The sequence below is a fragment of the Hyaena hyaena genome, unplaced genomic scaffold, assembly GCF_003009895.1.
Source record: "Hyaena hyaena isolate Hyena2069 unplaced genomic scaffold, ASM300989v1 scaffold_568, whole genome shotgun sequence".
NCBI lineage: Eukaryota > Metazoa > Chordata > Mammalia > Carnivora > Hyaenidae > Hyaena > Hyaena hyaena.
The window spans coordinates 802757-820168 of record NW_024081199.1 but is presented as its reverse complement, the minus strand read 5'-3'; the positions used below and the strand labels follow the sequence as shown (position 1 = coordinate 820168).

Here is a 17412-nt window from a genome sequence, read left to right as displayed (position 1 = left end):
GAACTGTGAGATCATGACCTGAGCCAAAGTCAGATGCTCAACCGACTGAGTCATCCAGGCACCCCTTCTCTAAGTTTTTTAAAAAAGGTGACACAGAGGTCTTCAGATTACACAGGCATTTAGAAATTGTTATACCTTTTGTTGATGACAAAAAAAATTTTTTTCCATGATTTGTGAAATTACACTGATATAAGCAATACGTTTTAAATCTGAGCATATACTATGAATATGCACAGCACATGAGGTACCAGATCCAAAAGAGAAGCCTAAATCATATATTCAGAGTCTATGTCTATATTCATAATAATCTGGCAAGTATCACAATAAATACATAGGACAATTCATGGTTAAAGAGCCTATGTTATTTCTAAAAATATGCTTTAGAATATTAATTAGCCTTCAACAACTTTACTGTGAGATAAGAAAGACTTTCTATACCAAAATAAATAAATAAACAAATAAATAAATAGGCATAAGGTAGTTTTCTTAAAGTTGAATCAGTGTTATTCAAATCCTGAACACAATCTCAGCCTTACTAACCAGAATCTCTAAGAGCAGGGGCTAGGAATCTACAATTTTAAGAAGTTCCCAGGTAATTCTTAGGTACCAAAGTTTTAAGATCACTGGTATAAAGGGTGTGGCAGAAAAGAGGTGTCTTGACTTGTTCAAGGTTCTAAGAATTATAAGACAAAAATAAGCATAGAACTCAGAAATCTTGATTAATGCACCACCTACCACAGCATGAGTAACTTCCAAAAATAAAGCACTGTGAGATGACAAAAGTACTAAAAAACCATTTAAAGTTTTCTGTGGTTTCATATGAAAAGAAAAAAAGGAAAAAATCAAGTTTTTAGTGGCTTCATGTGTAGAAAGTCAAAATGTGGTCACCATTCCTACAGAAGGAAGGATTCTTCTTTTCTGTATCTGGGGATAGATAAGATTACAGGGAAAAAAGAAGTATTAGGAACCTCCAAAACTCCCCAAAGGACTGGATTTTGAAATGTGTTTGTATGGGTGTTGAATATGTGAGAAAAGGATGATGTAATCAGAAGAATTAATTGGACTTGGAGTGAAATTTAGTGTTTTCAGGATTATGCAGAAGGCAAGGTGCCTAGAACAGCAGGAGAGAGCTCACGGTCACTCTCCCTACAGTGGATAACCATCAATCTACCCTGCCTACATTAAATTTTCCTTAAAGGAATTGTTTTCACAATTCAAATGAATAAATTTGTATTCTGATTCCAGGCACTTTTGTGTGAATATAAGAAGAATAAACCAGCTTTCTGAAGATCTGATATGTTGAAGTGAACTCAAGTCATAGATACTTTAACCACATTTTCCCTTCATTCATTTTGCAATTGACAAAAGAGAAAAAAAATTTTCATGAGATGTTTCACATCATAGCTTATCAGAGAAATGCCAATTAAAACAGAGATGCCACTATATACAATTAGAATGGCCAAAATGCAGAACACTGATATGAAATGCAGGCAAAGATGTGGAGCAACAGGAACTCTCATTTGTTGCTCGTGGGGATGCAAAATGATACAGCCACTTTGGAAGACAAGTTTGGCAGTTTCCTACAAAACTAAACATATTTATACATGTGATCCTCCAGCAATTGCACTCCTTAGTATTTACTCAAAGGAGCTGAAAACTTATGTCCACACAAAAACTTGTACATCGATGTTTATAACAGCTTTATTCACCAAGATGTCCTTCAGTTAGGTGGCTGGATAAACTGTGCTATGTCCAGACAATGCAGTATTACTTAGTGCTAAAAAGAAATGAGCAATCAAGCCATGAAAGCCGTGAGTTTGGAGGAAACTCAAACAAATATTATCAAGTGAAAAAAGCCAATGTGAAAGACTATATACCACAGGATTCTGTTTTTAAGACATTCTGGGAAAAGCAACTAAAAAACTATGGAGACTGTAAAAAGATCAGTGGGTGCCAGAGGTGGGGGGTTGGGGGGGATGGATGAACAGGCAAGGCACAGAGGATTTTTAGGGCCATGAAACTACTCTGTGAGACACTATAATGGTGGATATGTGACATTATATATTACATTACAGAATGTACAACACCAAGACTGAACTCTGATGTAAATACGGACTCTGGATAATAATGCAGTGTCAACATAGGTTCATCAATTATAATAAATGTACCACGCTAGTGGGGGATGTTGTTAATGGGAGAGGCTATGTGTGGGAGGGGGCAGAAGATATGTGGGAAATCTCTATACTTTCTATTCAATTTTGCTGCAAACCTATAAATGCTCTATGAAACAAAGTCTAACATAAAAAAAAATTATTCTAACTCTTATAATTAGTGGAGAAACTATTTAGAAGGCTGAAAGTGTTTAGAAGAGTGAGCGAGTCTAGCCAGTTGGCTGCGAACTCTAAGGAGCATTTCTTTAATTAATTATGGACCAGGGTCTGACTCTCAGCATTGCAGGCCCAGAAACTAATCTTAAGCAGGACCCCCAAAATAATCAGAGATGCTAAATTTCACCTTTTCTAAATTTTTAAAAAAATTTTAATGTTTTATTTATTTATGGGAGAGCATGAGCAGGGGAGGGTCAGAGAGAGAGAGAGGGAGACACAGAATCAGAAACAGGCTCCAGGCTCTGAGCTGGTTGTCAGCACAAAGCCTGACACAGGGCTCGAACCCATGAACAGTGAGATCATGACCTGAGCCATAGTCAGATACTTAACCAACTGAGCCACCCAGGCGCCCCCACCTTTTCTAAATTTTTAAGAGACTGATGTAGATACATCATGACACTGTGATACGCGGAATTCCAAAGATGTGCCCCTTCCCCCCAAGATTATTGATTCCTGGTTATTCAATCAAATACTAACTAGATACTGCTGAAGGGATTATGCTGGGATTAAGGGACTGATCATCGTCCTTAAAATAGGGATAGCAGCCTGGATAATTTAGGCGGGCCCAATGTAATCACAGGGGCCTTTAAAAATAGAAGATGGAGGGGTGCCTGGGTGGCTCAGTCGGATAAGTGGGGACTCTTGGCTTTGGCTCATGTCATGATCTCATGGTTTGTGATGTGTGAAATCAAGCCCTGTATGCAGCTCTGTGCTAACCACAGAGAGCCTGCTTGGGATTCTTTCTCTCCCTCTTTCTCCACTCTCTGCTCCTCCCCTACTCATACTCGATCTCTCACTCTAAATGAACAAACTTTAAAAAAAAAAAGTAGGGGAGGGAGACAAGAGGGGGTGCCTGGCTGGCTCAGTAAGAAGAAGATAAGACTCTTGATCTCGAGGTTGTGAGTTCAAGCCCACAGGTGTAGAGATTACTTGTTATAAATAAATAAAATTTCCTTAAAAAAAAAAAAAAAGAAGGGAGGCAGGAGAGTTGGAGAGATTCAGCAAAGATGAGGCAGAAGTCAGAGAGGCTCTAGGCATTTCATCAATAACCCTCAAGAACTCTTAGCCATTGCTAGCTTCAAACATGGAGGAAGGGAGGCCTCTAGAGGCCTAGAGCAAGCCCGGGGCCAACAGCCAATTAAAGGAAGAGTAGCATCAGTACTATAACCTCAAGGTAGTGAATTTTGTCATTAACCTGAGAATGGAAGCAGATTGAAAGCTGACTGGAAGCAGACTTTCTCCCAGGGCCTCTAGATAAAAGCCCAGGCTGGCATTTTTTTTTTTTAATTATTATTTATTTCTAGGAGAGAGAGAGACAGCGTGAGCAGGGGAGGGTCAGAGAGAAAGGGAGATACAGACTCTGAAACAGGCTTCAGGCTCTGAGCTGGCAGTCAGCACAGAGCCCGACACAGGGACTCGAACCCACGAACCGCGAGATCATGACCTAAGCAAAAGTCGGACGTTTAACCGACTAAGCCACCCAGGCGCCCCCAGGCTGGCATTTTGACATTATGGGATTTATAGCAAGCCAGGGGAGCTTAACAGCCTTCTGACCTACAGAATTGTGAGATGATAAATTTGTGTTGTCTTAGGCCACTTAATGTTTGATAATTTGCTATGACAGCAATAGAAAACTAATATAAATATCAACGGATTAATCCACAATGTGAAATTATTACTGTTAAGATGCCCAGCCAGTATTCTTTCCTGTAAGAAAAAGTCAATGGGAGGGCAAATGTAAGAAAACTACTTGGGGAACTAAGAGTTATGTTCTAATAACTGACAAAACTATCTTGACAAAGATACATATACCTGCCAAGTAGACCAGATATTCATTTTCACTTATTAAAGGGCCCATTCCTCTGGCTAGAACTTGGAAGGACACTACCAGCATCTGCCTCTCATTCCTTCTTCAGAGGCAGCAATACAAACAATCAAGTTACAGCCAAGTCTTATTCTGGCTCATAAGCCAGTCTGTCTCTTCAAAGTGATTTTATGTATTATACTATTCACTCTGTGTTCATTTTATAACTTAACTCTCAAAGGGTAACCAATTTCTCCAAGACAAGAGGAGGGAGTGCCAGACATAAACTTCACCACTGCCCACAAGAACCACATAATATCATTAGTGAAAACACAGCAACAATACATTTACTATATGTTAATCAATAGCCTAAAATGCACTGTACCTCTTAAACTTACATTAGTAAAACTCAATAAGCTTTTTTTTTAATTTTTAAATTTTATTTATTTATTTGGGGGAAAAGTTTATTTATTTATTTTGAGAGAGTTCAAGCAGGGAGAAGGGCAGAGAGAAAGAGGGAACCCCAAGCACCCCCTGCGCTGTCAGTGCAGAGCCTGACTCAGGGCTCAAACTCATGAACTATGAGATCACGACCTGAGCCCAAACCAAGGGTCAGACATTTAACTGACTGAACAACCTAGATGTGCCTACCTTTTTAAAAAAAAAAAAAAAAAAAAATATATATATATATATATATAAAATCTTTAAACTTTTTAATAAAAGTAAACTCTATCTCCAACATGGGGCTTGAACTCACAACACCAAGATTAAGAGTCATGCTCTACTGAGACTGCCCCTCAAAAAGTACTTTTAAATTCCTTCCAAAAATCTGAGCATGTAAAATGATTTTTTGACTTAAATGCCTTAGTAGATCCATAAGACCCTAAAACACTTACTCGGGGCAGAGGGTAGCTCAGTCAGTTAAGCGTTCAACTTCTCATTTTGGCTCAGGTCATGATCTCGCGGTTCACTGGATCGAGCCCCGTGTCAAGCTCTGTCAGTGTGGAGCCTTCTGGGAATTCTCTCTCTGCCCTTCCCTCCCTCCCTCCCACACACATGCGCGCGCGCGCGCACACACACACACTCACTCTCTCTCTCTCAAATAACTTAAAAAGAAACAACAAAAAAAACACTCACTGGGAAATGATTACCTAATTCAGAAGAGGAAAAAAAGGCAAGGAGATACTTGAAGATGAAGAAAAAAAGACATTCTCAATACAATACTTGACAAATGAATGGAAATTCCCTACAACTTCATCATTACCATTATTTCATAAGTGTGATCACTTTGATGTTTCTTGTACTCAAATCCTCGAGTGAAACACTGCAAAAGAAAGGAAAATTAAGTTACCAAAAAACTACTTTTTGGAATGCTTTCTTACAGGATAGAAGATGGTTTGGGGGTACTCTACTCTTGTCATGCGTTTTTAAGAATTCAATCTTGTCTGCAGCCACAAGAGGATGACTACATTCATGATCATGGCTCTTCAGTGGCCCTCACAAAGGAAAACAATCTGGGGCAGGGGGAGACTTTTTCCTAAGACATCTTCTCTTTTGATTAGAGTATAAGCCCTGGAATCAGATGGACTACATTTGAATCCTAGCTCCATACTTAAAGTATTTAGGCAATTCTGAGACATGTATTTTTTTTTCATATTATAAATTGAAATGAGGATTCATCTCGTACTACAAAGTATATTACAACTTCCATCAGCCATTTAACATTTCTAAAACTAGGATGTTTCTTATAATAAATAGCGTCTTGGATCCAATAAAATACGTATTTGCTGTGTGATCTTGAGGAAATTACTTGAACTCTCTTTGCCTGAGTTTTCTCTATAAAATGGGGATGTTAATCATACTTACTTCATAAGGTTACAGTGATGAACTAAAGGTTAATTCATATAAATTACTCAAAAGAGTTCCTGACAACAGACCAAGCACTTATAATTATTATTATTATCATCAATCACAGAATGATTTGTTCCCTTGTTTGTCACCTGCCCAAAGATCACTCTGCAGTAAGACAATAAACAGTGTCATAGGTACCATCAAAAGGAATAATCTTCCAATTTTGTTTCCTGTATCCCAATACTTCAAATCTACTGGCAAAAACAGTTTTGAGCATTAGGCTGACGCAGAAATGTGGAATATTCAACAGTCTGTGTCATTCATCTGCTCTGTTCCCCAAGTTTTCACTGGCAAAATGTATAATGGAAGACAAAGTAGAAAGAATTGATTTAATAAGGTATGGTCCTTCTGAATAATCTATAGCGACCTCTGAATTTATTATATCCATAAAATTAAGCCAGGAGAAGCAAGCATGTCCTTAATAAGTTACCTGTAAGCAGAGGAAAAAAGGGGGTGGCCCACATTCAGCACACTTGATATAAGGCTCCATGAGGTAGGAGGAGCAGCCTCGGCAAGGTGGTTTATCAGAGGGATCATCTAGAACAAAGAGATAAATATATTAGTTTCAAAACATGTTATGATTACCTTAAGTGCCAAGAAGATGAAAATTTGTAAATAACTACACAGGTGGTGAGCTACACGGAAGACTCTGCTTGTCTTGGAAATAAGAAGAGCTCATTCTAAGTAAGAAAAAACAAAAATTATGTTCCTTTTGCTTCAGGGCAGCTTCATTTCTTCCTATAGTAGTTGTCTACTACTACACATACCATTTAGGTAGATGACCCCTGCAGAGAAATTTACAAACACAAGTTTCCTGTCCTAGTTATTTCTGCAAGGGAGAAAATGGCAACATGCCTATTAAACACATATATTTTTGGGTAAAGCAGATCAGACAAAATGTTAATAATTGTTGAATGTAGGTAGTAGCCAACAAATAATCACTCTAGTGTTCTTTTTTTTAAAATTTTTTTTTAATGTTTTTTATTTATTTCTAGGAGAGAGAGAGAGACAGCATGAGCAGGGGAGGGTCAGAGAGAGAGGGAGTCACAGACTGAAACAGGCTCCAGGCTCTGAGCTGGCAGTCAGCAGAGTCCGACGCGGGTCTCGAACCCACGAACCGCGAGATCATGACCTAAGTGAAAGTCGGATGCTTAACCAACTAAGCCACCCAGGCGCCCTGTTTTTTTTTTTTTTTTTTTTAATTTTTTTTAATGTTTTTACACTCTAGTGTTCTTTCAACTTTTCCTTAAGTTTGCAAATTTTCAATAAGAAGTTGGAGGGAAAAACTCCTTTAAATGTATGTCTTGAGGGGTGCCTGAATGGCTCAGTTGGTTGAGTGTCCAACTCTTCATCTCAGGTTGGGTGGTGATCTCAAGGCTCATGAGTTTTGAGTCCCATATTGAACTCTGCACTGACAGTTGGAGCCTGCATAGGATTCTGTCTCTCCCTCTCTCAAAATGAATAAACAAACTTAACAAACAAACAAATAAATAAATGTCTTAGGATATACAACTTTAAATCTGAGTAAGATTTAAACCCAGGAAAGCTCCCTTTCTTCCTCTCACGGTAGAGAGAGAACAAAGCAGACCTTCCTCCATTTCCAATGACCATATCATCTCTGAAATATTAAGGCAAGAAGTACAATCCAAACTCTCTCAAGTGATTTAAAGGATGATATGTGTGTCCCTGGTTGCCCCGAACTCTGCCCCTCTAGAGTCAGGGCAATCTAGGTGAATTGTTCTCTATGATCAACAGCAGGAGTCTAAGAAAACACAGGCTTTGAAGGAAAATGAACGGATTTAAGCTGCTTATAGCCTAGTGCAGGATTTCTAACATTCTGTAAAAGCACTTTCCTTCCTAAAGTCCAAAAAACACTCTTCAAGGCACCTTTCCCTCCTTCAAGTAATGATTATTTATTGTTCTTTTCATTTGTTTCTAAATTAAGACCTGGAGGAAAAGAACAGGGAAAAGAAGCATAATCCTTCTGTCAATAGCTTAAAAATAAATATATGGAACAGTAACTACCTAACTTCTCCCATTTTAAATTTTGACATGGAACAACAAAAACAGTTTTATATTAAGTGCCAGATGACAAGTTTCACCAAATTACCTTCTTCCTCAGATCCTTTTAACGATATAAGCTTGTTTTTCTTTCCTCAGGGAAAAAAATCAGTCCCTGACCCAAGTAAAAGAGCTTTTAAATCCTTACGTCAAAAAACAATTTTTTATTTTTTGAGAGAGAGAGAGACCACTTGTGAACAGGGAGAAGAGCATAAGCAGAGAGAGATTTTTTTTTTTAATTAAATTTTTTTTTTTTAAATTTATTTCTAGGAGAGAGAGAGAGAGAGAGACAGCATGAGCAGGGGAGGGTCAGAGAGAGGGAGTCACAGGCTGAAACAGGCTCCAGGCTCTGAGCTGGCAGTCAGCACAGAGCCCGACATGGGGCTCGAACCCACGAACCGCGAGATCATGACCTAAGCGAAAGTCGGATGCTTAACTGACTAAGCCACCCAGGTGCCCCGGCAGAGAGAGATCTTAAGCTGGCTCCACACTCAGTAGAGAGCTCAACACGGAGCTTGATCTCACAACTCTGAGACTATGACCTGGGCTGAAATCAAGAGTCAGATGCTTAACTGACTGAGCCACCCGGGTGCCCCAAGAAGGAATAATTTAGTAAAAGTAATCCAATTTATAGTTAAAATATTTTAGACAACAAACGCATAAAGTCATCCTCTGTTAACATTTTGATTTCTAGTCTTTCTTTTATGTGTGGGTGTATATATATTTAACAAAAGTGAGATACCATACACAATGTTTTGTAGCCTTTTTGTTCACTTGACAATATATTGTCAAACATCGTTCATGACAGTACATATACATCCTCATTCTTTTTTAATGGATGAATAACATTCTAGTGTAACAATTATCTAACCTAATGTTTTCCCACTGCCCCGTAGGAAGGCATTTTGGAAATCTGAGGAAATGCTTTTTCATTGCCACAATGACTAGACAGCACTACTGGCATTTAGCAGGTTGGGGACCATGGATGCTAGATATCCTGTAAGACTCGAGACCTTCCTACACAACAAAAAAGTGGCCTGTGTCCTACATAACTTTCAGTGTCCCAACAGACATTCAAGGTGCTAAAGAACCTGTTCATAATTACATGACCTAGAAATTAATTCCATATTATGTATAAAACAAAATGTTTTTGATAGTTTTAAAATACATTTAATTTTCTAGGAAGGCAACTGCACGTACTTCTATAGGAGATTATATCTTGTTTTGTTCGGAACTTTACCGAGTTATTCAAGTTTGTGGGGTTTCTGAGTCACCAATACAACACATGTGAATCATTGTGCTTTCGTAGTTGTAAGATGCACAATGATTCAACATATGGGTGTTAAGCATCTGACTGTCATTATTATGTCTTCTACTGAAATATCTCAGCATACTGAGATACCAATTATTTTATTATAAATTACATTAGTTCATTATTCTCTTTTATTTATCCTTTGTATTATAGTTAGGGCATTATTATTTCTGTTTCTTTGAAATCATGGGTGTAGATGTGCTATGTTATCTCTGTATTTCATCTCCAAAGAGTGAAGGGGCTCTAAAAATACTCTAAAAAAGAAAACATGGAGTCTTATAAAATTGAAAACAACAAATGTAACCAGTTCCCTACTGGTAGGTATTTGTGTTGTTTCCAAATTTTCACTATTATGAAGAATGCTGTTGTATGCCTCAGAAAATACATTTTCCTAGAACTATTGAGCATACTGCGGGGTTCTGATACACGTAGACAAACAATTCTTCACAAAGACATTCTACAATTTTTCTAGAACCTATGAGTATGGAAAGGCTTTTTTACCATCATTCAAAATCCAAAGGCAATTAAAGATGAATAAATTTGACTACATAAATAACAAAAACAAAAAACTTCCTTGGCAAAAAATGCCATAAGGAAGAAAAAAGGCAAATAAGCTAGAAGAAATTATTTGCAGATGTATACAGATAAAGAGCTAAAGTCCCCTATATACAAAGAACTTTTAAAAACTGAGGGGGGGAAAAAGTCCTACTGCAAAAGAAATGAAGACATAACTAGAAAAAAGAGAGAAAAATTTAAAAATGGCCCTTATACATAAGAAATCACACTCAACTTCACTCATAAGAGAAAGCTATACTGAGGTATAACTTCTCACCCATCAGATTGGCAAAAATTCAAAAGCTTGATAATACTCTTAGTAAGAATGTATAAAAATAGGCATTCTCATACACTGCCAATAGGAATGCATTAGAAGATTATTTGTAATTACAAAATACTACCTAAATATCCAAGCACTAAAGAGTAGTTGAATAAACTATAGCACCCACACAGTAGAGTACTATGCAACTGTAAAAAAAGAATAAGAATGACTTTTATAACCTAATATAGTATTTCCAGAAGATACTATTCAGTGAAAAAAACCCAAACTGCAAAAAAACATACACAGGATGCTACCTTTCCTATAAGAAATGGGGGGGGGGGGACCCAAACATATATATGTCTGCTTTTCCTTGCAAAAAGGAATAAAGTACAGATAAACTAGAGAACAATGAAGCTGGACACCTACAAAGGGGTTGGGGGAGGGGTCGCGGAATAGAGTGGAAGAGACATAGGAAGGAGTAACAATTCTTTATATACTTTGTTATAGTTTTGACTTTTGGAAGTGTATCTATGTTATACAAATTTACAAAAAACAAATTAATAAATATAAAAAGGGAAAATGAAAAAGCAGAATAAACGAGCCCAAAAGTACTTCCAAAGAATACTATAACCACACTGAAAAGGAAAAAAAATCCAAGTAACTTACGAATATTTAATCATTCACCTTCAGTCCTGGGTAATGCAGGGGAGAATTGCAAACAAATCCTGAACTTGCTGAAGTAGGTCTGTTTTACGTAGTGGTATATAAAAATCAATTCTGAAATAATTTTGAGTGTATTTAAAAACTGAGCAAATGAGTAAATGCGCTGATGTTGAGAGTCAAGGTTCTCATGATGAAAGAATGGGGGAAAACAAGAGAAAAGCCTATGAAGGCGAATTGGGGGTATCAGTGTGAACTCATGATTTCTTAAAAGTGTATGTATGAGCAGATATAATGTATATTGGCATACATGTATACACCATATATGCACATATATTTCATAGCTCTGTGGGCCAAAGAACCAAAATAAAGACATGCTAGTAGCAATGAGAAATGACTAGATCTTGGTCTCTAATGTCATTCCCCTCTAAAAGGACCAGGGCTCCACAGAAAAGTGGCTAATTTCAGGGCTGGGGCAGGGGAGACACAAGATGCACCTGGAATATATAACCAAAAAGTAAGGAGATGCTCAAAAAAAGTGATGGGTGTTATGTCACAAGGATCCAGGAACCTGAATGAAAGAGCTCGCAGTGGTCAAATTGGGACAATCTGAAAACCAAAATAATTAAGTATGATAATGAATTATAACCCCTTGAAAATAGGAATTCATGTGTCCATACTTAAGTCAATTAAATAAGGGAGACAGGAGGTGTCATGATTATATAATCAAGAAATTACAAAACGCATATACGTTATGTGTAATACATATAATTATATAATACATATATAATTATGAAAGTGCTAACTAGCAAATTTAGAGAGACTGCTGGATTTGGGGGGAAAAAAATCATCATTTTACAACCATGACAGTAAAGATTAGATCAGGCAAAAATCATAATGGATGTTAAATCTAGGGGGAAATTTTGATGAGGCACAGGATATTTTATGGCCTGAAAGTGTCTTCTATGGGTTGTTTATTATATGCAAGAGAAAAATACAGAGTATACAGTGGAGAACTCAGACACCATGATGGTGTTTTCAAAACCATTATCGCCAAGGAGGGGTAAAGCAAGACCCAAACAAACACAAAACGAGAAACCTCTATTTTGAAGTAGGGCCATTATTATTCAAAAGTATCAATGTCACTAAAGACAAAGGCTGTGGAAATGTTTCAGTTTAAAGGAGGCTAAAGAAACACAGCAACTTAATGTAAGACCTGACCCCTGACTATATCCTGTACTGGAATGAAAAAAACACCATAAAGGACATTGTTGAGTCAAGCTTACAAAACTGAACTACAAGGAGTACACCGGATAAAATATTTTATTTGATATTAAATTTACTAAAGTTGCTCACTTTACTAAAGTTGTATAACAGAATATCCCTGTTCTTAGGAAATAAGCAATAAAGTCCTTAGTGGTAAAGAGACATGATCTATGTCCCTTACCTTTAAATGACTCTGAAGAAAAAATGTCTACCTATAAGTATATACTACAGTACATAAATATATATTACATATACCATATGTACTTATATACATTCGCAGAGAAAGAGAAAATACATGCAAATGGAGTAAGAGGTTAACAAGTGTATAGGGATTCTTTGTACAATTCTTCCAACTGTCCTGTAAACTTGAAATTATTTCCAGAAAAAAAGTTTCAAAATTATTTTATATTTAAAATTTTTTTTTAAAGTTTATTTATTTGGAGGCAAGACTGGAGCCGGGGGCGGGGTGGGGGTGGAGCAGAGAGAGGGAGAGAGAGAGAATTTCAAGCAGGGACTCGAATTCATGAACTGTGAGATCATGATCTGAGCTGAAACCAGGAGTCAGACATTAACTGACTGTACCACCCAGACGTCCCTAAAAATTATCTTAAAAATGGAAATAGGAGTGGTTTCTGTTTACACTTCCAGCATTAGGAAAATTCATTCAGGTTTTTTCCATATGTAAAATGAGAGATTTGAACCAGAGGTGTTTGAAGACTTCATTCTGTCCTAAATTTGCATAGGAGTGTGATGACAGTAAATAAGAGGCCTTTTAAGAAATTGCTGAGGAGCAGGGTGCCTGGGTGGCTTAGCCGGTTGAGCGTCCGACTTTCGCTTGGGTCATGATCTCGCGGTTCGTGGGTTCGAGCCCCGCGTTGGGCTCTGTGCTGACTGCCAGCTCAGAGCCTGGAGCCTGTTTCAGAGTCTGTATCTCCCTCTCTCTCTGACCCTCCCCTGCTCACGCTGTCTCTCTCTCCTAGAAATAAATAAAAAAAAAAAAAAAGAAAGAAATTGCTGAGGAGCATCTGGGTGGCTCAGCTGGTTAAGCGTCAGACTCCTGATTTTGGCTCAGGTCATGATCTCACAGTTTGTGGGATTGGGCCCCATGTCAGGCTCTGCACTGACAGTGTGGAGCCTGTTGGGGAATCCCACCCCCCTCCTCAGAAATAAACAAACATTAAAAAAAAAAAAAAAAAAAGAGGGCCCCTGGGTGGCTCAGTCAGTTGGGCCTCCGACTCAGGTCAGAGGTGGGTGGGTCCAAGCCCTCCATCAGCCTCTGTGCTGACAGCTCAGAGCCTGGAGCCTGCTTCAGATTGTGTCTCCCTCTTTCTCTGCCCCTCCATCATTCAAGCTCTATCTCTCTCTTGTCTCTCAAAAATGAATAAACATTAAAAAAAAAAAAAGAAATTGCTGAAAAGGAAACAACACCCAAAAGTGCCTTTCTATTTCTTCTCATTAGGACACTATTAATACCTAACAATAGGATTCCTATTTCTGCCAAATCTCTTAGAAACAAAGAAAAGGCAGTATACTTTTTTCTCCATAGCTGTAGCCACCTGAATTTACTTCACATATACACCATAATTCTCTGATTATCATAGTGTGGTTCACTCTTTGAACACAAGTTCCACCTAAAAGGGAAGGGGGAGAGGAGCATTTCTTTTATTCTACCATTGACATTTTTTTTTTTTTTATATTTTTATTTATTTCTAGGAGAAAGAGAGACAGCGTGAGCAGGGGAGGGTCAGAGAGAGAGGGAGATACAGACTCTAAAACAGGCTCCAGGCTCTGAGCTGGCAGTCAGCACAGAGCCTGACACGGGGCTCGAACCCACAAACCGGAGATCATGACCTAAGCGAAAGTCGGACGCTTAACCAACTAAGCCACCCAGGCGCCCCGACATTTTTTTTTTTTAATGTTTTTATTTTTGAGAGAGAGAGACAGAGACAGAGAGACAGAGTACAAGCGGGGGAGGGGCAGAGAGAGAAGGAGACAGAATCTGAAGCAGGCTCCAGGCTCTGAGCTGTCAGCCCAGAGCCCAACAGGGGGCTTGAACTCACGAGCTGCGAGATCAAGACCTGAGCCAAAGTTGGACGCTCAGCCTACTGAGCCACCCAGGTGCCCCACATGGACATTATTTCTTAACAAGGCATCTGAAATATGTTACTGGTTCTAAAGAGAAATCCAACTGCTTTCTTAAGTCTAACTGCAGGTTAATCATACTATGCTTGAGCACAGTTTTCTTACAAGACCTAGAGTGTTACATTTGTGTGATGTGCTTAGTGGGCAATCAATAAGTATTGTTAAAAATTTTTTTTAGTTTATTTATTTTGATAGAGCAAGTGGGGGAGGGACAGAGAGAGAGAAAGAGAGGGAGTCAGAAAAAGAGAGAAAGAAAGAGAGAGTATCCCATGCAGGCTCCACGCTGTCAGCACAGAACCTGAGATGGGGCTTGATCCCACAAAACATGAGAAACCTGAGCTGGACCAAGTCAGACATTTAACTGACTAAGCCTCCCCGGCGCCCCTAAGTATTGTTAATTTTATTCTGATTTGATACTGTTATTCCTTCAGGATCAGATTCTCGGGGCTTTGTTATTCCTTCAGGATCAGATTCTCAGGGCTTTGTTTCACTTCAAAGTGCTTATTTTTCTTTTTAATCAACTTCTACTTCAATTTGCTGTTAAAATTCACCTGGAACTTGTTCCTACTATACTTACTGCTGAAGGAACCCAAACGATCCATTCTCTAATTTGCAAACAGTCTTGCTTTGATCTTCCTCAATGTAGTGCTCTTCAAGTAGAGGTCAGAACTGGCCAAAACATACACTAAAGCCTGATGCCCTCCTAAGAACAAACAAAAGTGGCACATGGATCAGGAAATAATTCAAAGAAACAAGATACAGAGAAGATGATGCAATGTACTCTATTATACCACATCCTAGCTTTGTAATGATAAGCAAATTATTTTACCTTTATAAGCCTGTTTCCTCTTCTGTAAAGTGAATATGATAAACAGAATCCACCTCCTAGAGTTATTGTGAGGATTAAAGCCAAAATCCATATAAATAATGTACCACGGTGCCTGGTACATTACCCACAGTAAGCCCTGTATAAAGGTTATAGATCTCTAATACACAACCACTGTTTTTCTCTACCCAGTATCACTTCTGTCATTAATGCTCTTTCCTTTGGTAACCCCACCAGAACTATATGAAATGTGGATGAGTCAGTTTCTCAACCACAATACTCTATACTTCACCCCCACAGCTAAAGCAACCAACTATCTTGTGGAAATCTGAATCTTTAGTAAGGCATGTAAGGAAGAAGGCAGTTGGAGCCCAGTCATTCAGTAATCAAAGAATTTGATCCATAAGCTTTGGCTGTTGAGATCCTCATCCCCAAGGGTGGCCCAACTGTTCAGTTTTACTTCTCATTCCTCTACCTCTCTAATAATAGTTTAATATGAATGGCTTTGTTAGTAGACACCAAGGAACCCTATTATTACAAGATACATTTGTTCACTTAGTTCACTCTTTGAACAAATACTTAATGTTTGTACAATGTACAAATTATTTTCTTGAAGGTAGAAATGAAATCATACTTCAGACTAAGTCAAGAAAACATCCATCCTTCTTCTATAGTCCCAAAGCTTCTTAGCTATCTCCTTTCTGACATTTTTCACATTCTACTTTGTGAGGATTACAATCTGGATGCATATTTTTTCCATTTCTAGACTAAATAAAAGCAGGAACTACTATCCAATACACATCTGTATGCTTTGAACTGCAAACAGAGAAAGAACTCAGTAAATAAAATGTAATGGACAAATGTTCATTTTAACTAAATGTTCATCTTTAGTCTCCTGGAGTGACTTCTTTAACCTGGTATTCTAAGCTTGAAGTATAATTAATCATTAAAAAAATTTTTTTATGTCTATATATTATTGAGACAGAAACAGACCATGAGTGGGAGAGGAGTAGAGAGAGAAGGAGACACAGAATCTGAAACAGGCTCCAGGCTCTGAGCTGTCAGCACAGAAGCCAATGTGGGGCTCAAACCCACAAACCGTGAGATCACGACCTGAGCCGAAGTCGGATGCTTAACCCACTGAGCCACCCAGGCGCCCCGAGGTATAATTAATCATTAAGTGTGCATGACATTCAGATAGCATTGGCTATCAACAACTTGTCTTTTCTGAAATTGGCTGGGATAGGATGGTTCTCTGCCTGCTCTACTCCCAGAAAAGGTTAGTCTCTGAAGAAAAATGGGTTTAGCAAGAGGCATTATATACTCAGTAATATAAAATAATGGCCAACATTTACTGAACTTTTTTCATGGGCCAGGTACTGTACCCACTGTACGTGGATTACCTCTTGAATCCTCACAACCTTCTGAGGCATGCTGCTTTTTCAAAGAAGGAAAGGAAGCTCTGAAAGACTGCCACCTGGACAGTCTTCAAGGTAGTAAACAGCAGGGATATTTCAACATAGGTTGATCAAGTAAAGGATGTATAAACACTCCACATCACAATCACAATATTGCAATAAGCAGAAATTTTCTTTTTTCCCCTCCGTTCTTCTCACAAGAGATATTTCTGACGCCAACATCCATGAAAGGTTGGGTGGTGGCTCCAAATTAACATCTGCCAAAATCAAAGTGACGGGGAGAAGGCAGGCAGGCACGTGAAGAACAGCCTTCTGTGCGGCGCAGAGGATACGTGCAGGCTTTGGAGTTTTGCAGACAAAGATGAACTCCTCGCTGCGATCCTTATTGAGCTGTGTCATCTTGGGCAGGTCATTTTACCTAAGCCTAGTCGGCCTCAGCTCCAAAGTGGAGCTTAAGTACCTAGTGTGCAAGGCCTAGTTGCAGACCTAAAAAGTAACGTCGGTTAGGTGCATGGCCCAGACCTGCTGTTGCCAGTGTAATTAGGCGCGCCACTGTAAACACAGGAATGCCAAAGCTCTAGCCGCGCACTGCCGCCGAGGGCCGCCCATGGGGCGGGGCACGCAGGCCCGCCGCGGGGCGGGGCCGAGGGGGTCTCGGCCGGGCCCGCGCCGCCCTCCTCCAAGCGCAGCTTAGCCCCGCGCCTCAAGTCCTTCTGCCCGCCCTGTTCCCAAGTCGCAGGGCTCACAGCCCGTCCCCTCCCCCGCCGCACCTCGCGGTCACCGGTACCCCCTCGGCCGCCAGAGAGCT

At 39.0% G+C, this 17412-nt stretch overlaps 1 protein-coding gene across 4 annotated transcripts in view; it reads right to left on the bottom strand.

Moving 5' to 3' along the window:
• TADA2A (transcriptional adaptor 2A) overlaps positions 1–17412 on the bottom strand; it is a 52116-nt gene that overhangs the window by 34609 nt on the left and 95 nt on the right. For 2 of the 4 annotated variants that reach the window (XM_039256359.1, XM_039256362.1), the window contains exons 2-4: positions 14938–15063; positions 6533–6639; positions 5456–5515 (exon numbers count right to left, since the gene is read on the bottom strand). In XM_039256359.1, the coding sequence (XP_039112290.1) occupies positions 5456–5515; positions 6533–6639; positions 14938–14962 (192 nt within the window). In that variant the 5' untranslated portion in view covers positions 14963–15063. Of the gene's footprint in view, positions 1–5455; positions 5516–6532; positions 6640–14937; positions 15064–16589; positions 16610–17412 lie in introns of those variants that run through there. The other 2 variants (XM_039256360.1, XM_039256361.1) reach the window with 2 other exon arrangements.